General features: G+C 43.3%; 1 protein-coding gene across 9 annotated transcripts in view; it reads left to right on the top strand.

Moving 5' to 3' along the window:
• map7d1b (MAP7 domain containing 1b) overlaps positions 1 to 27,130 on the top strand; it is a 50,980-nt gene that overhangs the window by 7,998 nt on the left and 15,852 nt on the right. For 7 of the 9 annotated variants that reach the window (XM_055893833.1, XM_055893832.1, XM_055893826.1 and 4 more), the window contains exons 2-6: positions 17,908 to 18,162; positions 19,797 to 19,865; positions 20,276 to 20,296; positions 24,952 to 25,115; positions 25,416 to 25,524. In XM_055893833.1, coding sequence (XP_055749808.1) covers positions 17,908 to 18,162; positions 19,797 to 19,865; positions 20,276 to 20,296; positions 24,952 to 25,115; positions 25,416 to 25,524 — 618 coding nt within the window. The remainder of the gene's footprint in view (positions 1 to 17,907; positions 18,163 to 19,796; positions 19,866 to 20,275; positions 20,297 to 24,951; positions 25,116 to 25,415; positions 25,525 to 27,130) is intronic. The other 2 variants (XM_055893834.1, XM_055893830.1) reach the window with 1 other exon arrangement.

The raw sequence follows: 27,130 nt of genomic DNA, 5'->3' as shown, positions 1-27,130 counted from the left end.
ATTTTGTCCTTGTGTTTCTGGCCCTCTGTTTTACTTTTGATACAACAGTGTTCAATCTGACCCAGTTTTATTTAATCTTATCATTATCTAGAAAATATATATTTTCTGAAGTTGAACATGTGCTCTTTATTACAGAATGTAAAACTTTAGTGAAATAATTGAGTCTTTTTTGTTTTACCAAATTACACTACCCAAAAGGCACTCTATTGGTGAAATAACCAATCCTCTTCTACCTGGATTCTGTATTTTAGATGTAGATCCAGGAAGTAAGGCGATATAGAATCCAGGAAATAAGGCTATATAGAACCTGTTGACACTATTATTTACTGAAGTCCCTCATGACTAACTTTTATACATCAACCAGAGGACTTTCTATCCTTCTGCTGCTTTTCCGCAGCACACACAGTTTTACAGTACACTTTAATTAGGTAATTTTAATGCAATTTATTCCATCTTATGTGTTAAGTACTTAATTTCTTGCCGTGCACACTGGTAGGATGGTGTCTAGTGACCTCGCATTAAACGTGAATAGTCTTTGTTACAACAAGCAGGCCGTTTTCTATCATGTTTAACACAGCTACTGATATATGCATAAATAACAGTGAAATACAGAAATATGACACATATTTTTTCAGTTCTACGCAAGTCAATTGTCTTTTTAACCCCATTCCATATATGGTCGACACAGTCTTATTAGAGCTTTGTAGTGTTGCTCTGTGTAAGTGCTATCCAGCTGTGAAGCAGAGCACTACTTCCTGTTGTCCCGCTCCTCTGTAGCCATGTTGCATTTCTCTGTGGTGGTTATTGTTGAAGTATTGTTGCCTCAGCCCCAGTGGAGTCACCAGTAGCTGCAGCCTCTTTTATCTTTGAAGGAAGGCATGTGTGTGTTTTGGAAGTGTGCACATGAACTCCAGATTTAGGCTATCCACCCCGCAGACCATTATCTCTGTCTGAATTAAAGCACACACACACACACACACACACACACACACACACACACACACACACACACACACACACACACACACACACACACACACACACACACACACACACACACACACACACACACACACACACACACACACACACACACACACACACACACACACACACACCGCTCTTGGTCACAGGACTCAGGGCACTAATATTAGCGTACAGCTGAAGGGTTAGGCTTTGGCCTAACAGACTTTACGTCTACATCTCTATTCCCACCAGGACTAGACAGCACAGGGAGAGGATCGTTTGTCTTGATAGTTATCTTGACCTGTGACTGTGTAGTGCCAGGATCTGTCACAGTCCGTTAATACGTTAGTCACACGTGATATCTCAGACAGTACTGGCCTGATTGTTACGAAACTTGGTTGAATGATGCGTCTTGCCATAGATATACGGCATTTACACAATTACACTGATTGGCCCAAGGTGGGAGCTATAGTAATTAACTTAAATGTGTTATCTCAATTGGCCCAAAGGGGGGCGCTGCATCATTCGTGGGGGACGACATGTTTACTATTGTATTGTTTATAATTCATGTCACTGACGTTTGAATTGACTTTTCTTCCCCCACATTTATTTAGATCCTTCCTGATATTGAAAGAAACCCCACTTACTATAGATAACATGTTCTTCTCTCCTCAATCACAACCGAATAGCAGGCAGGCTTCACCACGGATACAGAGAGCTACTGAAACATCCTTCCGTTCCGTTCCATAAGTTCGATCGATTCCTCAGTCTCTTAATGATGCCACGATGCGTCCCCCATTACAATGATTGAACTGGGACTGCTAGGTTAGCCTCCTGTGTCTCTGTGGTTTATGCGTCCCAAATGGCACCCTATTCCATTCCCTATATAGTGCACTACTTTTGATCAGAGCCCAATGGGCCCTGGTCAATATAGTGCACTACATAGGGAATAGCGTGCCATTTGGGATGCACAGCCTTTGTCTCTTTCCTTCCTGGTACTTATTTTCCCTGGCAGTCTCAGGAACAAGGTTACATCCTGTCTGTGTTCCAGGAAAACAGTAAAACACTCGCTGGACGCCTTATGTGGCCTCCTTTGAAGAGATACAGTATCTGTTAGATCTGATCATCTCTGCAGTGAATCATATGGGCTCTGCTGTGTTGTGTTGTGTTGACTCCTGACACCTTCCCCTCAGGTGTGTGCTGATCTTCATGTGCCTAACAGTCTTGTCAATGTTATCGTTTTAAACACACTTGCACGTTTCGCAAGCACACACATACACACACTCACACTGTCACACACACAGTCACACACAGTGGTGGAAAAAGTACTAAATTATCATACTTGAGTAAAAAGAAATATACCTTAATAGAAAATGACTCAGGTTAAAGTGAGTCACCCGGTAAAATACTACTTGAGTAAAAGTCTTAAAGTATTTGTTTTTAAATTGACTTAAGTATCAAAAGTAAATGTAGTTGCTAAACTATACTTAAGTATCAAAAATAAAAGTAAAACTACGAATAATAAAAAAATTCTTATATTAAGCAAACCAGACAGATAGCCAGGGTCACTCTCCAACGCTCCGACATCATTTACAAACAAAGCATTTGTGTTTAGTGAGTCCGCCAGATCAGAGGCAGTGGGGATGACCAGGGATGTTCTCTTGAGAAGTGTGTGAATTGGACCATTTCTGTCCTGCTAAGCGTGCCAAATGTAATGAGTACTTTTGGGTGTACATAAAAGTAAAAATGTACAGATACCCCAAAAAACGACTTAAGTAATACTTTAAAGTTTTTGTACTTAAGTACTTCACACCACTGATCACACACAAACACACACACACACACACACACACACACACACACACACACACACACACACACACACACACACACACACACACACACACACACACACACACACACACACACACACACACACACACACACACACACAGGTAAACGGAGGTTGAGTTGAATTTCCCATTTGAATTGATTGAATGTCAATTCTCAACTAGGGGCCTCTCATCTTATTTAAATAATTAGTATTTAGTATCTGTCTGATGTTTAAAATTACATATCGGTGGTCTGTTTTAATATTAAAAGGCTTACCTTGGCCGTTTTTATTATGTTGAATATCACCTCTTTTTGGCATAAAAGATGGAAACCTTGATAAAGTGCTGATTGAATCATACTTAGCTCCCTAGTTAGGTTGAGACAACACTGTGTGATCAGACATACAGCCATGTTAAGCAGTGAGACTGGCATGCCCTGCTGGCCTGGCCCAATATGGCCTCACTTGATACCATGAAAAATGTCCCATCACCTTTCACCGTCCACACTCTGCCAATTCACAGTCACTCTGCTAGCTGTATACTTCTGGCCCTTCTTTGGACACTGTGTTAACAAACCTCCAGATGAGCTTCATTGCCATACAACTCTCCTTCCGTGGCTTCCAACTGCTCTTAAATGCAAGTAAAACTAAATGCATGCTCTTGAACCGATCGCTGCCCGCACCTGCCCGCCCGTCTTGCATCACTACAACTACAAATACCTAGGCGTCTGGTTAGACTGTAAACTCTCCTTCCAGACTCACATTAAGCATCTCCAATCCAAAATTAAATCTAGAATCAGCTTCCTATTTCGCAACAAAGCATCCTTCACTCATGCTGCCAAACATACCCTCGTGAAACTGACTATCCTATCGATCCTTGACTTCGCGATGTCATTTACAAAAGAGCCTCCAACACTCTACTCAGCAAATTGGATGCAGTCTATCACAGTACCATCTATTTTGTCACCAAAGCCCCATATACTACCCACCACTGCGACCTGTATGCTTTTGTTGGCTGGCCCTCGCTTCATATTCGTTGCCAAACCCACTGGCTACAGGTTATCTACAAGTCTTTGCTAGGTAAAGCCCCGCCTTATCTCAGCTCACTGGTCACCATAGCAGCACCCACCCGTAGCACTCGGTCCAGCAGGTATATTTCACTGGTCATCCCCAAAGCGAACTCCTCCTTTGGCTGCCTTTCCTTCCAGTTCTTTGCTGCCAATGACCTGAACGAATTTCAAAAATCACTGAAGCTGGCGACTCATATCTCCCTCACTAACTTTAAGCATCAACTGTCAGAGAAGCTTACAGATCATTGCATCTGTACATAGCCCATCTGTAAATAGCCCAGGCAACTACCTCATCCCCATATTATTAAATATTTTTTTTGCTCCTTTGCACCCCAGTATCTGTACTTGCACATTCATCTTCTGCACATCTATCACTCCAGTGTTTAATTGCTAAATTGTAATTATTTCGCCACTATGGCCTATTTATTGCCTTACCTCTCTAATCTTACTTAATTTGCACACACTGTATATATACTTTTCTATTGTGTTATTGACTATACGTTTGTTCATTCCAAGTGTAACTCTGTGTTGTTTGTGTCACACTGCTTCTCTTTATCTTGGCCAGGTCGCAGTTATACATAAGAACTTGTTCTCAGCTGGCCTACCTGGTTAAATAAAGGTGAAATTTAAAAAAAGCTAGCTAGCTCTTCTCTCTGTTCTCTACAGGATGACCGACTTCATAAGTCCAAAAACACAACAGCGTTGATTGCATTACTCTAGGGAGTATCAGCTGTAGCTAGTCTCTATGAAGCAGGTTGTCTACTGTATATTGACTGTGTTTATGAGACCTAAGACAGTTTCTCAAGGTTTCTCATTGTCCAGGGTTGTTTTTCTCACATGGCATGTTCTATTAGTCATGACTGTGAAGTGGGCTGTGATAAGCTATGTGAAGTGGGCTGTGATAAGCTATGTCATATGTGCTTGCATAGCATATTTACAGAATACACATATATCACAGATTTGTACACCTGCGGTGAGTGAGGGCTCCCAGGCGGAGCTAGGAAGTGGTGGTATGAGTATGTGTGGAGGCTTTACTGTATGTATGTTGCTGATTCTGCAGGACTGAACCCCACCACTCCAGATGTTCCCTCCTTAAACTGTCTATGGCCCCCTCCCCTCCCCTGCTGCAGTTTGGTCTTTGTGTTGTGTGTGTGTGTGTGTGTGTGTGTGTGTGTGTGTGTGTGTGTATATGTGTTTGAATGTGTGGGTTTGTGTCAGTAGGGAGAAGCCATGCTGAGGCAAATTTTATTTGTAATAAGGCTAATGTTGTTCATATGAAAACAAATAGGAGCTAGCTGGAGCAACTGCTCTGGAATGCATCCCATGACCTGATAGCATGTCAGCAGGAACTGACTCAACTCTTCCTCTGTTAATAGTGCTTTCGTTTTGATGAAAATATACACTTCAGTATCTCTCTCTCTCTGTCTCTCTCTGTCTCTCTCTGTCTCTCTCTTTCTGTCTCTCTAACACCAAACACACTTGAAATCCCATATTTCTCTATTTAAATCACATCTCTCTCCAGTAATAAGATCATGCAGCAACCCTTGTTTTCATTCCCATCATGCACTGCACTAATGACATCCCATCTATAGAGGATGTGTGACATAACGATGAGGTCATGGTCTGTCAGCCTCCATGGCTCCTCTACAGTCACCACACCCAGTCTATGTTCTCCCTGTCTTCCTCCCAAATGGCCCCATATTCCCTACATATTGCACCGGCCCTGGTCAAAAGTAGTGCACTATAAAGGGAATAGGGTGCCATTTGGGATGAACCCTCCTGTAAAAGCTCTGTCCATCTTAACGCCTCACCTCTTTTCTCTATCTCTGTCTGTTAATGTTTGCCAACACTTCCATAACTTCTATTCTAACCATACTTCATCTCGTGAATGCAGAGCAGGAACATGTTGAATCATTGATGATTCCATTTATGATTCATGCTTTTCTCTATATTGTCTATCTGTGTGAGTGTGTAACCCAGTTCATGCTGACTGAAAGCCTCAGCAGAGTTGGAGTCAGATTGCCCTTGTTCGTTCCACAGGAGGACTGACGAGTCACGTTCCTCAGCCAGCTGTCGTCTACAGTTTCCTCTTATAGTTGCCTTCGGATCCATTCCCTCTAGATAGAGATCCATGGCAGGCAGTCTATTCTAACCTTAGCACTCACATGAATCTCTGTAACCTCTCTGGTTCTTAATGGCAGGGGATAGGGATGAGGAGTTTCCTACCATCAGTAGAGATCCTTGGCAGGCAGTCTAACCTTAGCATTCAGCTGATTCCCTCACATGAGTCCCTATAACTGCTCTGGCTCTCTAACTCTTTTAATGGCAGGGGATGGATGGGACGGATGGGGGTATTCCATATTGGGCTTCCATATTCCATATTGATGTAAAGTGTTGGTCCCACAGCAGCATCTCCAGCGCTGATATAGTTAATGTGATGATACCAGACGGGCGGCTTTGCAGGCTCATGGCAGACGGGCGGCTTTGAAGGCTCAGTACCGACGGGCAGTTCATGCGACGCTTGGCAGACGGACAGTTCAGACGGCGTTGGGCAGACGGGCAGTTCAGGCGCCGCTGGGCAGACGGCAGACTCTGGTCGGCTGAGACGCACTGTAGGCCTGGTGCGTGGTGCCGGAACTGGAGGTACCGGGCTAAGGACACGCACCTTCAGGCTAGTGCGGGGAACAACAACAGGGCACACTGGACTCTCAAGGCGTACTATAGGCCTGGTGCGTGGTACCGGCACTGGTGGTACCAGGCTGAGGGCACGCACATCAGGGCGAGTACAGGGAGAAGGAACAGTGCGTACAGGGCTCTGGAGACGCACAGGAGGCTTGATGCGTGGTGCCGGGACTGGAGGCACTGGGCTGGAGACACGCACCACAGGGAGAGTGCGTGGAGGAGGAACAGGGCTCTGGAGACGCACTGGAAGCCTGGTGTGTGGTGTAGGCACTGGTGGTACTGGGCTGGAGCGAGGAGGTGGCGCCGGAAATACCGGACCGTGCAGGCGTACTGGCTCCCTTGAGCACTGAGCCTGCCCAACCTTACCTGGTTGTATGCTCCCCGTCGCCCGCCCAGTGCGGGGAGGTGGAATAACCCGCACCGGGCTATGTAGGCGAACCGGGGACACCATGCGTAAGGCTGGTGCTATGTAAACCGGCCCGAGGAGACGCACTGGTGGCCAGATGTTAGAGCCGGCTTCATGGCACTTGGCTCAATGCTCAATCTGGCCCTGCCGATACGAGGAGCTGGTATGTACCGCACCGGGCTGTGCACACGTACAGGAGACACCATGCGCTCTACTGCGTAACACGGTGTCTGCCCGTACTCTCGCTCTCCACGGTAAGTACAGGGAGTAGGCGCAGGTCTCCTACCTGACTTCGCCACTCTCCCTTCTAGCCCCCCCCAATAAATTTTTGGGGTTTACTTTCGGTTTTCCAGCCACGTCTCCTTGCTGCCTCCTCATACCACCGATCCTGGGCTTTCGCTGACTCCATCGCCTCCCGAGAGCGGCGATTCTCCCCCACCTTAGCCCAGGGTCCTTCTCCGTTCAATATTTCCTCCCAAGTCCACGAGTCCTGTTTTTTTGGCCGCTGCTGTTGGTTCCTCTCACGCTGCTTAATCCTTGGTTGGTGGGTGATTCTGTAACGGGTGTCCTCCTCCTCTTCGGAAGAAGAGGAGTAGGGATTGGACCAAAGCGCAGCGTGATAATTTGCCATAATTAAGTTTATTAAAGTAAAGACGAAAAAACGAAAACACTTCAACAAACTACAAAATAACAAAACGACGTAGACAGACCTGAACATGGAACTTACATAAATACACAAAGAACTCTCGAACAGGAACAGACTACATCAAACGAACGAACAAACCGAAACAGTCCCGTGTGGTGCAACCTACACAGACACAGAAGACAATCACCCACAAACAAACAGTGTGAACAGCCTACCTTTATATGGTTCTCAATCAGAGGAAACGTCAAACAACTGTCCCTGATTGAGAACCATATAAGGCTAATTACAAATGACCTAAACATAGAAACACAAAACATAGAATGCCCACTCCAACTCACGCCCTGACCAACTAAACACATACAAAAATAACAGAAAACAGGTCAGGAACGTGACACAAACCGATACAGTCCTAGCTGGTGCAGAGAAAACACAAAGACAGGAAACAACCACCCACAATCCCCAACACAAAACAAGCCACCTATATATGATTCCCAATCAGAGACAATACAAAACATCTGCCTCTGATTGAGAACCATATTAGGCCAAACATAGAAACGGACAAACAAGACACACAACACCCAGCTCACGTCCTGACCAACACTAAAACAAGCAAAACACATAAGAACTATGGTCAGAACATGACAGGTAGTGGGAGTTTACTCGCTCTCATCCGGCTTCTCAGAAGGCTGCCCGATCTGCGGCCCCTTTTCCTGCATCTTACACAAAACCCCCAAAATCTTACAAAATAGCACAATTGGTTGGGAGAATGTAAACGTCAGCCATGTTTTTCGGCGCCAATACAACAACATATGGCTGTTGAAAGAAACTATACAGCAGAATTAACTCTGTGAAAAACAATATTTTAATTTCTTCTCGTTACTGTTTTAACATAATCCAGATGTCTGAGTTAGCCTAAATGCTGCACCAGCACCATGGAAGTTAGTTGAAACTTAGTGAAGACAGAAATGTATGAAAGATTGTGGAGTGCTGCATATAGTGAGCATATCTTTGAGCGCAAGCGCCCTGTAATTGAAAGGCTGCTTTAGAATATAAAATATTTTCTGAAAGCGCCCTTTCATTGAACTAAACTTAAAGTAGTGTTTTTCCAAGAGAGACAGTGATTCGTTACAGTTGTTGGTCTTTCTGGGCTCTCTAGGACTGCTATGTTTGTGTTCATCTGGTGGCCTCTCTACAGGGGCAGTCTGCAGTTCAAACAACAACCAAGTGGATACCCCTCCACTGTTTTTGGTTAAACAGCTGAGGGATAGGGTTGGAGAAAGGTAACCTCTCTCAAATTCATAGACAGAGCAATGGATGCAAGGACTGACCATCTGGTGGCATCTTTAAATAGCTACTGAGGTGGCTGGGTGATAATTATAAAAGTTCAAAGGTTCAGCCAATGTTTGTTTTATTGCTCCGTTCCCATTGTAGATGCTTGTGAGGGAGTTCTAAGATGCTTAAGGTGTTATTGATGTCTGGGAGTCATGGATGGGCCCAGAGAGGATGGTTATGGCACAGGTTGCTGCGTGAATGACTGGACTCCCTGACCTTCTGGTTTACTTGGTTTTATAGTGGTCAGAGACTGTGTTGTCTGCCACTGATGGAGCTGGGAAAGTGATTGTAGAAGAAAGACTGTTGAATGTAGGCCTCATTGGAGCCATGTTGTCTCTTGTCCCGGTTGAGTTGTTGTTGATATATTGTTTATTATGACTGTCTACCTTTGTCTCTCTCTCTCCTCACTGGGGGTCACTGTCACTCTTACCATGTTGCCATCCAGCCACAAACACTGTACACACACACTGTGACATACTCACTGAGACACACACACTGAGACACAATCACTGAGACACAAACACTGAGACACAGGGGAAGTGCACATACCAGGGATTCCTGAGGTCAGCCTGACCCAGATCCAGTATGCTGGTGCCCCTCCCTCCCTCCCTCCCTCCCTCCCTCCCTCCCTCCCTCCCTCCCTCCCTCCCTCCCTCCCTCAGCAGACAGACTCTAAACTGCACACACACTGCCTCTGTCAAACGCAGCCCCCATTGCAGGCTCCACTTACAGTACTTAGGCTAATGCAGTGTGTAACATACCCAGAATGGACTTCTCTTGACTTGATCACAATTCTTATGTAACAACAATGATCTTGTCCTGGCCTGTGTAAAGCAGTTCTCACATAGATTTGTTAATACTCTAATTTGCTTATAATTTCCACCTACTTACTTATTACTTTATCTTTCTTTGGGATTTTTACTGTCTTATACTCACCGTCGGAGCATGCTTCCAGCCTCTGTGATTTTCCAAAAGTGCCACAGCAGAAGCCCAGTCCCATGTATGGTTGACATTCTGCGTAGGGTGCACCGTGCTCCGAGCTGCTTGTCACTATTTTTAACTCCTGTGTCTGTCAGAGTGGCACAGAAACCTGAGATGGCCGGCTGCGGTAGAGGGGAGCAGAGCGGAAGAAGGGACGGAGCGGAGGAGGGCGGAGGAGGGTGAATCTGCTGGATCTGTGTTTGTGTGTTCATTGGGGGCCTGTCACATGAATAGGCCTAGTTGATGAGACCTACACATGTTGAGTGGACTAGGAACATATCTGAAGGGCCTTTAAGACATGGAGCCGGAGCTCCTTATAGTTACTAAGATGAATTGTGCTTGACTACGTCCCTATGAAATTATAATGTACAGTATTTTGTTACAAAATAATCAGAGTGATCAAATATGAACTGAAACTATTTTGGACTTGCTTATACTCTTCCTATAAACAACCCAACCATACGAGACTCACAGATTGACTCACGAATGAAAACAACTTTAGTGTTTTTCTAACAGAACGTTCCACAATGTTCCTTCCACACAGTCTGTTCCTTTTGGAGTTTGTTTCTGTTCTCTCCTTCCCTCTTGTCCTGCCCCTCCTTCCACTTTTGGTTCCTTCCCTCAACATCATTAAAGCCCAGAGATGAAAACACAGGGCCACACCCACACACACATACTTATTACTGTAATAACCCCATAGCACAGTTTCAAAACCACCCCCAAATTTGACTTGGGATGAAGTCAGACTCTGTCATCCTCTCTCCCTCTGTTGTGTGGTTTTAGCTAAGTTCCCGTTTCTATGCAGAGACTTCACAATAGCTTCTATTTTAGCTTTTGGAAAGTTGGACATTTGACCTTTTCATGTCTTTCCCAGTTGTGTGAGGGTTTATAGTTCAGTGACAGAGGTGGGCTCTCTCACCTTTCTCTCATGACACTATAATAGCTGAAGGGTGTCTTCAACCTTTTCCTCCCAGTTATCCAACAGACCTGGATATGCTTCTTGAACTCATGATAGTCCTTCACACTGTCGATGTAGTACTGTGGGGTGTTTCTTCACCTTTTCCTCCCAGTTATCCAACAGACCTGGATATGCTTCTTGAACTCATGATAGTCCTTCACACTGTCAATGTAGTACTGTGGGGTGTTTCTTCACCTTTTCCCTCTCAATGTATGGCACTCTTATTTAGGTCATATTTTGCGGTTCTTGTGATGTAATGTTCAAATATTCCAAGTTTACTCTCTGGGCAGGTCTATCGTACTATTCTTGCCAAATCACATTGTATTTTCTGGCAGTTACAAGTGGAGTGATTCTCTTTGCAGAAAGCTGCAGTTGTTCTGTCATCTTGACAGATGATTCAATGCACATTATAAACTGGGTGGTTCGAGCCATGAATGCTGATAAGCTGAAAGCCATATACCACGTGTATGACAAAACATTTATTTTTACTCTTCTAATTACGTTGGTAACCAGTTTATAATAGCACTAAGGCACCTCGGGGGTTTGTGGTATATGGCCAATATACCACGGCTAAGGGCTGTATCCAGGCACCCTCCGTTGCGTCGTGGTAAGAACAGCCCTTAGCCGTGGTATATTGGCCATATACCACACCCCCTCAATTCTTATTTCTTAATTATCCTCCCATTAACCTGCTATGATTTCGCCTCTGTGTTGCCATCCCTGGCTGGATGTGTGTACTGTAAATAGAGGCAGCTGGAGAGAGGCCCAGTGTTAATATGTGATTTATGGGGTTCGGTGAGTGTTTGTTCTCTGTCCCAAATGGCACCCTATTCCCTATATAGTGCACTACTTTTAACCAGGACCTAGGGCTCTGTGTCTGTCTGTAGACTGTGCTATTCAGCTGCTGTCTGGGCCTAGCTGTAACAGCAACACTGGTGCTCACAGTGACAAACTGCACTACGACATAATGACGCATGGTGGGGGAGAGAGAAAAGGAGAGAAAGAGGGAGAGAGCGTTGGGGGGAGGGTGAAGAACAATTGCACACCTCTACAAAGACCGATGGAGAACAGCGAGGGAGGAGAAGAGAGAGAGAGAGAGAGAGATTGATAGAGAGAGGGGGAGTTTCAGTAGAACAAGGGACAAGATAAATTGTGCATCTCTACAATGATTCAAAGGGCAACAAAAGAAAGAAAGAGAGCCAAAAAAAGGAACAGAAGGGGAGAGGGAGAGAGAGAGAGAGGAAAAGAAAGAGCGAGACAAAGAAAGAGAAGGATATTGTTGTGTGATATAGGTGTGAAGGCATCCAGCCTGCTCTCTGACTCACATTAAGCTCACAGTGGGCAGATGGAGCGTATCCCTCTCCTCAGACCCATCAAAGGGTCTGAGGATGGGCCTGCTCATAGGAATCTGGTCAAAAGTAGTGCATTATATAGGGAATAGGGTTCCATCTGGGACGCAGACACAGTCAGCAGGAGAGCCAAGTGTAAAAACAACGTCTGATGAGGTATTAATACAGGATATGTTTCGGCTTCCTGTGACCTGTCTGTCACCTGTCCAAAGGTCAGATGTTAAGAAGCTTGGTCCAAGGACTGAAGATCAGAGCAAAGACTGATTATGCTTTATCATGCTTTTGTTAGTGAATCCTATAGAGAATATGATATGTACTGTAACTTGACTTTGAATGCTACTGATTATGTGTTACTGAGAAGTATCTGTCTGATGGTATGGTATTTCATTCCAATGGTCGATGTGCACACGTCACATTCTGTCGACTCATACATCCCAGTGTTTACCCTATATTAATTTAGCAGCAGCAGGCCATGTCCACTACCATGCCCCCGCCACACCCACCTCCTAAGCCCCCTTTTGTTCCAGAAAAAAACCCTGGAATGACAAGTTGCAATGTATATTTGTAGCATTTGATGCTTTGAGTCTTTAGGTGGTTTTAAATGAGGTACAGTGCCTTCAGAAAGTATTCATACCCTGTGATTTATTCCACATTTTGTTGTGTTACAGCCTCAATTCAAAATGGATTAAATCTTTTATTTTATTTTATCACCCATGTACACACAATAACCCATTATGACTAAGTAAAAACATGTTTTTAGAAATCTTGGAAATGTTAAAATGGGGGTGCATGACCCCGGACCACCCCCAGCAAAAGGAAATCCCCCCTCCCACGCAAACTTTTGCTACCACTGCTGAAAAACATCCAAGGGGAAACACTGCATCCCCCACTCAGAGGGATCATGTTGCAGTTCCAGAACAGAGCTTGAGTATCCAGCAGCATATTTAGCATTTTAAGAGCTTTTGCAGAGGTTGGCACATCATTAATTAGCCATTCTAAATGTTAGGTCAGCACTTTCCTTTTCAGAAAAGCCCTGTATTGAAATTGGCCTGTTTGCCCCTCAAAATGGCTCTCTACGGCTGAGCCTTTTCTCTGCATTTGTTGATAGTGCTTGATGGAAATATAGCCTATATTTTTAGTCTCCCTCCCTCCCTCCCTCTCAATCTACTCTCTCCCATTCTTTTTCTTAATCTACTCCCTCCCCCCCTTTCTCTCTCACACTCTTATTTTTCTGAATCCATCTCTCTATTTCTTTTTCTCTGTACTCTCTCCCTCTCTCTCAATTCAATTCAAGGTGCTTTATTGGCATGTTAACATTGCCAAAGCAAGTGAAGTAGATAATATACAAAAGTGAAATAAACAATAAAATGAACAGTAAACATTACACTCACAGAAATTCCAAAAGAATAAAGACATTACAAATGTCATATTATGTCTATATACAGTGTTGTAACGATGTACAAATGGTTAAAGTACAAAAGGTAAAATAAATAAGCAAAAATATGGTTTGTATTTACAATGGTGTTTGTTCTTCACTGGTTGACCTTTTCTTGTGGCAACAGGTCACAAATCTTGCTGCTGTGATGGCACACTGTGGTATTTCACCCAGTAGATATGGGAGTTTATCAAAATTGGGTTTGTTTTCGAATTCTTTGTGGCTCTGTGTAATCTGAGGGAAATATGTGTCTCTAACATGGTCATACATTGGGTAGGAGATTAGGAAGTGCAGCTCAGTTTCCACCTCATTTTGTGGGCAGTGTGCACATAGGCAGATCTGGCTCTCAAGAGAAGACAGGCTATGGCGGCCTTTCTCAATAGCAAGGCTATGCTCACTGAGTCTGTACACGGTCAAAGCTTTCCTTAAGTTTGGGTCAGTCACAGTGGTCAGGTATTCTGCCACTGTGTACTCTCTGTTTAGGGCCAAATAGCATTCTAGTTTGCTCTGTTTTTTTGTTAATTCTTTCCAATGTGTCAAGTAATTATCTTTTTGTTTTCTCATGATTTGGTTGGGTCCAATTGTGTTGCTGTCCTGGGGCTCTGTGGGGTGTGTTTGTGTTTGTGAACAGAGCCCCAGGACCAGCTTGCTTAGGGGACTCTAATCCAGATACATCTCTCTGTAGGTGATGGCTTTGTTATGGAATGTTTGGGAATCGCTTCCTTTTAGGTGGAAGTAGAATTTAACGTCTCTTTTCTGGATTTTGATAATTAGCGGGTATTAATTTGGTGTTTGTCCCATTTCGTGAATTCTTGGTTGGTGAGCAGACCCCAGACCTCACAACCATAAAGGGCAATGGGTTCTATAACTGATTCAAGTATTTTTAGCCAGATCCTAATTGGTATGTCGGATTTTATGTTCCTTTTGATGGCATAGAATGCCTTGTCTCTCAGATCGTTCACAGCTTTGTGGAAGTTACCTGTGGCTCTGATGTTTAGGCCAAGGTATGTATAGTTTTTTATGTGCTCTAGGGCAACTGTGTCTAGATGGAATTTGTACAGTCGTGGCCAAAAGTTTTGAGAATTACACAAATATTAATTTTCACAAAGTCTGCTGCCTCGGTTAGTATGATGGCAATTTTCATATACTCCAGAATGTTATGAAGAGTGATCAGATGAATTGCAATTATTTACAAGTCCCTCTTTGCCATGCAAATGAACTGAATCCCCCCCAAAAAACATTTCCACTAAATTTCAGCCCTGCCACAAAAGGACCAGCTGACATCATGTCAGTGATTCTCTCGTTAATAACACAGGTGTGAGTGTTGACGAGGACAAGGCTGGAGATCACTCTGTCATACTGATTGAGTTCGAATAACAGACTGGAAGCTTCAAAATGAGCGTGGTGCTTGGAATCATTGTTCTTCCTCTGTCAACCATGGTTACCTGCAAGGAAACACGTGCCATCATCATTGCTTTGCACAAAAAGGGCTTCACAGGCAAGGATATTGCTGCCAGTAAGATTGCACCTAAATCAACCATTTATCGGATGATCAAGAACTTCAAGGAGAGCGGTTGAATAGTTGTGAAGAAGGCTTCAGGGCGCCCAAGAAAGTCCAGCAAGCGCCAGGACCGTCTCCTAAAGTTGATTCAGCTGCGGGATCGGGGCACCACCAGTACAGAGCTTGCTCAGGAATGGCAGCAGGCAGGTGTGAGTGCATCTGCACGCACAGTGAGGCAAAGACTTTTAGAGAATGGCCTGGTGTCAAGAAGGCCAGCAAAGAAGCCACTTCTCTCCAGGAAAAACATCAGGGATAACTGATATTCTGCAAAAGGTACAGGGATTGGACTGCTGAGGACTGGGGTAAAGTCATTTTCTCTGATGAATCCCCTTTCCGATTGTTTGGGGCATCCGGAAAAAAGCTTGTCTGGAGAAGACAAGGGAAGCGCTACCATCAGTCCTGTGGCATGCCAACAGTAAAGCATCCGTAGACCATTCACGTGTGGGGTTGCAGCCAAGGGAGTGGGCTCACTCACAATTTTGCCGAAGAACACAGCCATGAATAAAGAATGGTACCAACACATCCTCCGAGAGCAACTTCTCCCAACCATCCAGGAACAGTTGGGTGACGAACAATGCCTTTTCCAGCACGATGGAGTACCTTGCCATAAGGCAAACGTGATAACTAAGTGGCTTGAGGAACAAAACATTGATATTTTGGGTCCATGGCCAGGAAACTCCCCAGACCTTAATCCCATTGAGAACTTGTGGTCAATCCTCAAGAGGCGGGTGGACAAACAAAAACCCACAAATTCTGACAAACTCCATGCATTGATTATGCAAGAATGGGCTGCCATCAGTCAGGATGAGGCCCAGAAGTTAATTGACAGCATGCCAGGGTGGATTGCAGAGGTCTTGAAAAAGAATGGTCAACACTGCAAATAATGACTCTTTGCATCAACTTCATGTAATTGTCAATAAAAGCCTTTGACACCTATGAAATGCTTGTAATTATACTTCAGTATTCCATAGTAACATCTGAAAAAATATCTAAAGACACTGAAGCAGCAAACTTTGTGAAAATTAATATTTGTGTCATTCTCAAAACTTTTAGCCATGAGGGTATTTGTGGTCCTGGCGACTGGACATTTTTTGGAACACCATTATTTTGGTCTTACTGAGATTTACTGTCAGGGCCCAGGTCTGGCAGAATCTATGCAGAAGATCTAGGTGCTGCTCTAGGCCCTCCTTGGTTGGTGACAGAAGCACTAGATCATCAGCAAACAGTAGACATTTCACTTCAGATTCTAGTAGGATGAGGCCGGGTGCTGCAGACTGTTCTAGTGCCCTCGCCAATTTGTTGATATATATGTTGAAGAGGGTGGGGCTTAAGCTGCATCCCTGTCTCACCCTTAGGCCCTGTGGGAAGAAATTTATGTTTTTTACCAATTTTATCTGCACACTTATTGTTTGTGTACATAGATTTTATAATGTTGTACGTTTTTCCCACAACACCACTTTCCATCAATTTGTATAGCAGACCCTCATGCCAAATTGAGTCGAAGCCTTTTTTGAAATCAACAAAGGTAAAAAGCTAATTTGACATCTCTGTCTCTTTCTTTTTATCAGTCTACTCCCTCTCCCCCCCTCTCTCAATCTATTGTAAAAATCTATGTATTCCCTAACTTTCCTTGCCTTTGACTGTGTCTTGCTTAGTATTTTTGCTAAAGCTAGGCTGAGTCTTGTCTACTTCTCACTGTGGGCCAAAACGTTTGAGAAACAGACGCCTCACAAGTCCTCAACTGGCAGCTTCATTGAATAGTACCTGCAAAACACCAGTCTCAACATCAACATTTTTATTGGCCAGTCTGAGATATGGCTTTTTCTTTGCTACTCTGCCTTGAAGGCCAGCATCCCGGGGTCGCCTCTTCACTGTTGACGTTGAGACTGGGGTTTTGCGGGTACTATTTAATGAAGCTGGCAGTTGAGGACTTGTGAGGCGTCTGTTTCTCAAACTAGACACTCTAAAATACTTGTCCTCTTGCTCAGTTGTGCACCGGGGCCTCCCACTCCTCTTTCTATTCTGGTTAGAGCCAGTGTTCGCTGTTCTGTGAAGGGAGTAGTACACAGTGTTGTACGAGGTCTTCAGTTTCTTGGCAATTTCTCGAATGGAATAGCCTTCATTTTTCAGAAAACGAATAGACTGACGAGTTTCAGAAGAAAGTTCTTTGTTTCTGGCCATTTTGAGCCTGTAATTGAACCCACAAATGCTGATGCTCCAGATACTCAACTAGTCTAAAGAAAGCCAGTTTTATTGCTTCTTTTATCAGGACAACAGTTTTCAGCTTTGCTAACATAATTACAAAAGGGTTTTCTAATGATCAATTAGCCTTTTAAAATGATAAACTTGGATTAACTCACACAACGTGCCATTGAAACACAGGAATAATGGTTGCTGATAATGGGCCTCTATATGCCTATGTAGATATTCCATTAAAAATCTGCCATTTCCAGCTACAATAGTCATTTACAACATTAACAATGTCTACACTGTATTTCTGATCAATTTTATGTTATTTTAATGGACAAAAAATTTGCTTTTCTTTCAAAAAACAAGGACATTTTTAAGTGACACCAAATTTTTGAACAGTAGTATATATATATATATATATATAATCTCGTCTTCAAACCTACCCTTTATGTATAGTGTTTTATTTCCGTTCATTGATGAACGTTATCTCTGTGTTCCAGGTCTCCCCTCCACACCAGATCCTCGGCCCATCCAGAATGAAGACAAGGAGATAATCAAGGACCTACTGACACCAGATGACTCAGACATTTCAGACCTCTCACCAAACACAGAGTCCTGTCCCAAAACAGACCTCTCCCCAAACACAGAGATTTGTCCCAAAACAGAGCCCACCTCAAAGACAGAGTCCTCCACCAAGACAGATGCCAGACCTGGCACCCCTGGGTCTAGTACCAGCCCCCAGCCTAAAAAAGGAGGTACGGTATACAACGTCTCACCTCTGAGCACCAGAGAGAGAGAGAACCAGGAGGATAAGGAAATAGCCTGGGGTTAGATATACAGTGTATTGTGTAGAGTAAGGGAGCTATTGAAGCTGGTCTACCTGTCCACAGAGGGCAGAACCATCCAATGATTCTGGTGATCGAATTGATCTTTAGTCATTACATACCCAATCAGACAGATGGCAATGGCTGAACCCCAAATCGTTTGTTGTGGATGGTACGGTATGCAGGAATAAGGAGGTGGGGTTTGAGGAAGAGGGGGGAGTACTGAAGCCCTGTGTTGGGACAGGAGGACCTCAGGCTCAGGGAGTTTTCCTGAACACTCTCCAGCCTGTCTCTTCAGACTCCAGCCTTATAAGACTCCAGTACAGAAATTCACCCTTTGATGGTGGTGGGAGGAAAGAGTGGTTGCTATAGTTACGGCCGGGTCATACATATTACATAGCATGAAGTTTGAGCTCCTCAGAAAGAGATTGGGGTTACCCTAAGGCCCCGTTTCCAATACATACAGCTTTATCAAAACAGAGCCCGGTCCACAGCCACAAAAATACAGAACATCTGTGCCTAGGCTGAAACAGGATTTGAAATGCATACAAAAATCCTTCCTCTGATGCTGTTTGCATTTATCAAAGTGGGTCAGAGTTAACATTGATAATTGCTGCAGACAGGAAAGGGTGCAAAATATATGATCACATGAGTTCCATTCGGGTTCACACAAACTGTTTAACTGTAGAGTGAATAACATTATAGCATCGCAGCGGGAGATGTAGGATGCGTCCCAAATTACACCCTATTCCCTATGTACAGTGCACTGCTTTCCACTATGGTCAATAGGGCTCTGGTCAAAATTAATGCTCTATATAGGCAATAGGGTGCCATTTGGAACGCACACGTAGACCTTCATCTTGAATATATGAATACACACTGTAGTTTAGAATTTGTACAATAATTGTTTCAAGTACATGACCTCTGCTATGTTATTGTACTCTACATGACATGTGCGATCAGCTGTTCTGTGCACTGGGACTCTGCAGTGCATTGATATTTTAGGTCAAAATAAATGTACAATGTGTATACAAATCATTAGGAACACCTGCTCTTTCCTTGAAATAGAGTGACCAGGTGAATCCAGGTGAAAGCTATGATCCCTTATTGATGTCACTTGTTAAATCCACTTCAATCAGTGTAGATGAAGGGGAGGAGACAGGTTAAAGAAGGATTTTTAAACATTGAGACAATTGAGACATGGATTGTGTATGTGTACCATTCAGAGGGTGAATGAGCAAGACAAAACATGTAAGTGCCTTTGAACAGGGTATGGTAGTAGGTGACAGGCTTTTGTGTCAACTGCAACGCTGCTGAGTTTTTCATGCTCAATAGTTTCCCGTGTGTATCAAGAATGGTCTACCATCCAAAGGACATCCAGCCAACTTGACACAACTGTAGGAAGTGTTGGAGTCAACATGTGCCAGCATCCCTGCGGAACGTTTTCAACACCTTGTAGAGTCCATCCCCCAACGAATTGAGGCTGCTCTGAGGGTGGGGTGCAACTCAATATTAGGAAGGTGTTCCTAATGTTTGGTATGCTTAGTGTATTTTTCTCTGCCTAGATGGGTTGAGCACAGAGCAACGACAGAAGCAGGCCAAGGAGCGGAGGGAGGAGAGGGCCAAATACATTGGTAAGCCCTAAAGGAAAAGATGCTATAGAGAAATTATATCATTGTATCCTATGTGACATGTTGGGTTTGCCTGTTGTGGAGGGCAAAGAGACGTATCTAGTCTTGTCTAGGGATGCGTACCAAATGGCACCCTATTCCCTACATAGTCATATGGGCCCTGGTCAAAGGTAGTGCACTATAAAGGGAATAGGGTATCATTTGGGATAAACAACGTTTCTGACTCTAGACAGTGATACAGAATGTAGGGATTATTAACCCATTAGACACTGTAGCCTTCAATATGTTGAATTACGCAACCCTTAACTGATCTCCTGTCTTACATTTGAAATACTCTGCCATGGGTTCTGCTTTTGCATGATTGATGCTTGTTGACACTTGCTGTTGTCTTCCCTCTCGTATTGCTGCTTCAGAACAGCAAACTCAGCTGCAAGGTAAGGCTATAAGAACAGCACTGGTAACATCACTTGTTAGCAGCAACAGTCATGCTATTATTCTCCACATCTCCACCTTGTGATGGTGATGCAATGTCTTTTTATTTCCATCTGTATGCTTCTCAACAGTTCTTTCCTTTTTCTACCTCCTCCATGAATCAGTTGTTTTGTCTTCTGTTTGTTGTCCTCGTTTTTCACTGGGAACCTTAGAATGTCTTGTTTTTCTCTGAAGGTCGAAACGATTAGATAGTTCAGTTATATGACCCCATCATGATGTTTTTTCTTTCAAGTTCTCATTTTGCAGATATTTTCCTTTCACCATATTTGTTCAAATCCCCCATCAATTTTTGCATGTATACTTTGCATTAATTTGATGGGGCATTAGTAATATCTTTCCAACATCGATTTTTCTCTACAGATGTTTTCAGGGTCTATTTTTCATGATATTGTATTCTGATCTTATTATCAACTCAGAGACATGCAGTAGACTAGTATTTTCCCCAACCCTATTCTCCCACAACATTGGCCTAAGCCCCTCTTTCTCTGCACTGAGGCCAAATCCTGAGCAACCAATCAGAGAAGGACGTGGCGGGTGTATCCCACTGAGCCGTCCCATAATCCCCCTGGGGCGCGGCGTGAAAAATGTGTAGTCATTACCGTGAATCGACCGTGACGTGCCTCTCAGACAGATTAGATGTAATTACTTATTTCATTATAATCGCCATGCCAAGGAATCGTTTCAGCAGCCAGCCAGCCAACCAGCCAGCCAGGCAACCAGCCAGCCAGCGGACAGAGCCTTTTATTTGACTGATAATAGCAAACCTTTGGCTGACCTCTGTCGGTCCAGATGTAAGATATGAATCAAGCTTTTATTGTTAGATGTTCTAAAGTTTATGTCCATATATATACTATACTGGTGATGACATACAAAAAAAGTTAAATGTGATTATCTTTTGTACTTATCACTTTAGGGTGGCAGGTAGCCTAGTGGTTAGAGCGGTGGACCAGTAACCAAATGGTAGCTGGTTCAAATACCTGAGCTGACAAGATGAAAAATCTGTTGATGTGCCCTTGTGCAATACCCTGAACCCTAATTTGCTCAAGGGGCACCATACTACTATGGCTGACCCTGTAAAACAACACATTTCACTGCACATATCTGGTGTATGTGACAATCAAACATGTTTATTTACAACATATATTAAAGTGCAGGGTTGTTATGTAAGGGACATTGTATATAAAGCCACAGTAATGGCATTACAATGTTAAGGTGCATGCACTCAACGTATTTAGCTAATTGTATTTCTGCCCCTCAGATGCTGAAAATTGCTATAATTAATTTTGATTCATGATGGAGAAACGAGCTAGTGTTTTCTTTGTGGGTGCAGACTAGAGCAGGGGTCTGCGGCCAGATCTGATTTTTAAATATTTTTTTATGAATATTACTAACAACAACAGATACATTTTGGCCAAGGGATTGGTGGAATACGTTTAAGCTACAGTTTATGTTCTTAACCCTGAACAACATGGGCCTGGGAGGCTCACAGGAATATTGGTATTCACAGTACTCCAGCAATTGGACATTTTCCCAGTCAATACTTCTTGTATTCCCCAAAAACAATAGATCTTTTTAAAACATAAATGCACTGTAATTTAACCTTTAAAACTGCAAAGTTCTCTCTCTTCCCCATGATAAAATAATTAGAATTGCAGGAAATTAGCTTGAGGACTGGAAGATTTTCTCTCCGATGCCAAGAGGTGGGACTTGAAAATGTTCCTTCCCAGGGCCGGAGACTTGGTTCGTCCGGCCATGCACTGCCGAAGTCATAGTAAATCTCCTTATATGCAAGTTGTGTTCTGATTATGAGGAGGTCCATGATTATTTTGTATCACAAAAGGGGTCCCCGGACCGAAAATGTTTGAGAACCCCTGGACTAGAGTATTCTAGCCTTTTACTTATTTATAGAGAAGGGCTGGGGAATGTTAACAGAATACAAATCAGGTACTTAACTTAGAACATCAAACACTCATGCATTTCAGATTTGGACCAAATCGTTTTAATGTTTTAAATATGTCAGAGTGAGGATTGCACCACTCCATCACTCTCCTTCTTGGTGAAATAGCCCTTACACAGCCTGGAGTGAGGACATCTCACATTCAGCACTGAGACATTATCTTGAAAAAAATAATCTCTTCAAGAGTATCCAGACCCCACCATTTTAGGTCTAAACAAAACGTGTGCAGTGGAATTGGGCACCAAAAAACTATGAGCCCCCCAAAAACTCTTCAAAAGTAGCTTGCCCCCACCATGCTAAACAACATGTGTGTTGTGGAAGTGGGCCCACATGCAAGGGACTGCAGAACAGGAAATGCCACTCTGAGACACAGTACACATGTGGCGTCTACCTCAGAGAAGGCTTAATGAGCTGAGAGGACACAGCTGGTGCACAGCATGCTTGGATTTTAAACAACGCCGAATGATTGCATTTTAATCGTGTCTGTCAGGAATGAGCCACAGAATCTGTGGCGTGAAACTCAGTATCTGCTAGAAAGCACTAGTAAAACACAGTAGGATGCTACTACAACAACTACTTGTTTACTGTTATTAGAATTATTCTAATAGGATTACAACTCTTGCAGGATGTAAACAACAATATGTCTTCATCTTCCCATTCTATTTTTCTTCCTTTACCAATCTGGTTCCAGGAAGCCATGAGACTTTTGTGCATCTAAAAAGTCTTTAACAGATCACCAGGCCAGAATTCCCCTCAGTGAACAAACAGCAAATGATGTACTGCTCAGTCATTCAGAGTTGTTTATGACCAGGTAGGGCAGAGATAAATAGAAAGAGATGGAGAGATTATATCCCAGTTAGGTAATAGGCTGGTAACAGAGAACAGGTCTAAGCTATTAGCTATGTAACCCTGATGTTTCCTCTGCTCACTATCCCCAAGTGCTTCCACAACCCTGAATGGTGCATGATCCCATCCATGACTTCTGAACTTTCTTGATTAGCTAACTGTACCACATTATTTATGTTTTTTTGTTGTATAGCTGCCATGTACCAGTCAAAAGTTTGGACACACCTACTCATTCAAGGGTTTTTCTTTATATTTACTATTTTCTACATTGTAGAATAATAGTGAAGACATCGAAACTATGAAATAACACATGTGGAATCATGTAGTAAGCAAACAAGTTTTAAATTCTTCAAAGTAGCCACCCTTTGCCTTGATAACAACTTTGCACACTCTTGGCATTCTCTCAACCAGCTTCACCTGGAACACTTTTCCAACAGTCTTGAAGGAGTTCCCACATATGCTGAGCACTTGTTGGCTGCTTTTCCTTCGGTCCAACTCATCCCAAACCATCTCAATTGGGTTGAGGTCGTGTGATTGTGGAGGCCAGGTCATCTGATGCAGCACTCCATCACTCTCCTTCTTGGTGAAATAGCCCTTACACAGCCTGGAGGTGTCTTAGGTCATTGTCCTGTTGAAAAACAAATGATAGTCCCTCTAAGCACAAACCAGACGGGATGGCATATCGCTGCAGAATGCTGTGATAGCCATGCTGGTTAAGAGTGCATTGAATTCTACATAAATCACTGAAAGTGTAACCAGCAAAGTACCCCCACACCATAACACCTCCTCCTCCATGCTTCACGGTGGAAACCACAAATGCGGAGATCATCCGTTCACCTACTCTACGTCTCACAAAGACACGGTGGTTGAACCAAAAATCTCAAATTTGGACTCATCAGACCAAAGGACAGATTTCACCGGTCTAATGTCCATTGCTTGTGTTTCTTGGCCCAAACAAGTCTCTTCTTATTATTGGTGTCCTTTAGTAGTGGTTTCTTTGCAGCAATTTGACCATGAAGGCCTGATTCACGCAGTCTCCTCTGAACAGTTGATAGTGAGATGTGTCTGTTACTTGAACTCTGTGAAGCATTTATTTGGACTGCAATTGTTGAAGCTGGTAAATCTAATGAACTTATCCTCTGCAGCAGAGGCAACTCTGGTTCTTCCTTTTCTGTGACGGTCCATCATAGCGCTTGATGGTTTTTGCGACTGCACTTGAAGAAACTTCCGGATTAACTGACCTTCATGTCTTAAAGTAATGATGGCCTGTTGTTTCTCTTTGCTTATTTGAGCTGTTCTTGCCATAATATGAACTTGGTATTTTACCAAATAGGGCTATCTTCTGTATAACACACCTACCTTGTCACAACACAACTGATTGTCTGAAATGCATTAAGAAGGAAAGAAATTCCACAAATTAACTTTTAACAAGGCACACCTGTTAATTGAAATGCATTCCAGGGGACTCCTTCATGAAGCTGGTTGAGAGAATGCCAAGAGAGTGCAAAGCTATCATCAAGGCAAAGTTTGGCTACTTTGAAGAATCTCAAATATAAAATATACTTTGATTTGTTTAACACTTTCTTGGTAACTACATGATTCCATATGTGTTATTTCATAGTTTTGATATATTTTATATTTTTATATAATATAGAAAATAGTAAAAATAAAGAAAAACCCTTGAATGAGTAGGTGTCCAAACTTTTGACTGGTTCTGTATATTGAAATGAATCAATTAAACCATGAGTATATAAAACTAAACTAAACCTGTACCCGTTGTCTCCCGTTACATAGCGGCTAAGAAGGCCCAGTGGCTGGAGAAGGAGGAGAAGGCGAGGCGTCTGAGGGAGAGCCAGCTGGAGGAGCGCAGGAAGAGGCTGGAGGACCAGAGACTGAAGCTTGAGAAACGAAGAGCCCTCCTGGAGGAGAAACAGAGGCAGAAACTTGAAAAGAACAAGGTGGGGAGTAGAGGCCTGGAGGAGGGTCACGTTCAATATCTCTCTCTTGCTCAAGTGTTATGTGCAGTTTTGTTATCAGCTTGGTTAGTCTAGGGTACACATACAGCCAATGATCTAAGCTTTCATTAATTATTATTTTAGGAATAATATTCAATTCTATACGATTGCTTTGGGTGGAGAGGGCACATACACGGTGGTTCGGTAATTTTATAAATATTACATATCACTGTTCTCAGCTAAGTGTAGCTTCTTGAGAGAGTCACACTTTTTTTTTTTTGTCTCCCAATGTCCCCACCACAGGAGCGCTACGAGGCGGCCATCAAGAAGTCAACCAAAAAGACCTGGGCTGAGATCCGTCAGCAGAGATGGTCCTGGGCCGGCGGCCTCAACCAGACCTCCCGCAGACAAAGTGAGTCGCACTGGAACCACGTAGAACCTCATAGAACCGTATAGACATGAACCACCCAGAACTTCAATGAATTGCTTGTACAGAGTACCTTCATAGTACAGGACAGAAACTTAACTTTCTAGTCTAACTGATGTTAATTATTTACAGTGTCCTAAGGTTTTGGTGTTAGGCCATTGTTAGCCACTGTAATTTGGTTGGGGTGGTAATGTTCTGAGTACCATTAGAATAGCTAGATTAGTCATTCTACAGTATAATTCATGTTTACTAACATTATTTTGCCTAACATTGGCTCACTATTTCTACTTGACTTCATGTTTCACTGAATCACTGAGTACCATTAAGATTTAGACTGGATTTGTATTGATCCTTCTTAACGTACCGTTTCTCTCACTCCAGATTCTCACTGTTCAGTAGAGTCCAGAAATAGGAGGTTCGAAGGGAAAAGGTGTCATGTATACGTTTCATTAGACTTGCTGCGTGAACTGCAAGGTGTTGAGTTGATCAGAGCTGTGAGGAATTGACTCAGTGGTCAGTGTGCCAACTCTCTCCTATGCTGCTCAGTCCAACAATGACGCAAGCTTGTGAAAGGCTATTGTGACCTTGACCTTGATTGTGACCTTGAGGTCAAGAACCTTTTCTCCTCTCTGAAGTGTAAATGAAAATGAGTGTGTGTGGATGTGTTTTGGTTTGAGCAACAAAGACAATCTATTTTTCCACTTTTCCGGTTGTTGCTTTATATACAAAGATTTGTTTCTGGGTTCTAGATGCTATTCATAAACCCAGTCATTTAACTTTCCCAATTTTACCCCAACCTTTTTCCAGTACCCTAACCCCTTCCCAGGATTAAAAGCACTCTGAATCTGTCCTGTCCGAGTGGACTGCTTAATAATGAATGAGGTGAATCAAAGAGTTAGCCCTGTCTAAATAGAGTGGATCAGGTCTGTCTGAGCCGACAGCCTAAAATGAAACATGGTGAAGTGGTCCTACTCTCCTGTAGGTCTAGCTCTATCAGCTGCATGGTTCAGGGAGAGAGACAGACAGAAGGGTCTTGCATTGGGGAGTGGGTAACAGGTGCGCTATCTCGCTTTAATACCTGGGTGCTCTGCCATATATGACAATGACTTCAAATTAAATCCCAAGTTCAAGAACATTGAGAAATGGTGGCACTCCCCCCAAAATTTTAAGGGACAAAGGGACAAAAAAGACCTTATTTCACCTTTTTATTTTCGGCCTGGGCAGGCTAACGCGTTTCGGCAGTTACGCCTTTATCAGATCATCAAGAGATGTGCCAAAGCCATAGTTTTTTTTAATGTGCAGTTGCCTAGCAGATAATTACAATTGCCCACACCTGTGTGAGGATGGTAATAAAAACATTAGTGAACCAACAATTGTTACTATATACACATACATATACAAATAAACAGATCAGCAGATTAAACTTGATAAATAGCATTTAGGTATCACAATGACATGAACTTGGGATTTCATTTGAAGAGGGGTCTAATATATCTGAGCTCAGCGATCTCGGACCCTCCTACCCCCGACGACTCCAGCACAGCTTCGTCGGGTCCCCACCCCGCCAACCTTGTGAACAGTTGTTGTCTGT

Source organism: Salvelinus fontinalis, chromosome 32, assembly GCF_029448725.1.
Source record: "Salvelinus fontinalis isolate EN_2023a chromosome 32, ASM2944872v1, whole genome shotgun sequence".
NCBI lineage: Eukaryota > Metazoa > Chordata > Actinopteri > Salmoniformes > Salmonidae > Salvelinus > Salvelinus fontinalis.
The sequence above is the reverse complement of the archived record's forward strand: the minus strand, read 5'-3'. Positions and strand labels throughout refer to the sequence as shown.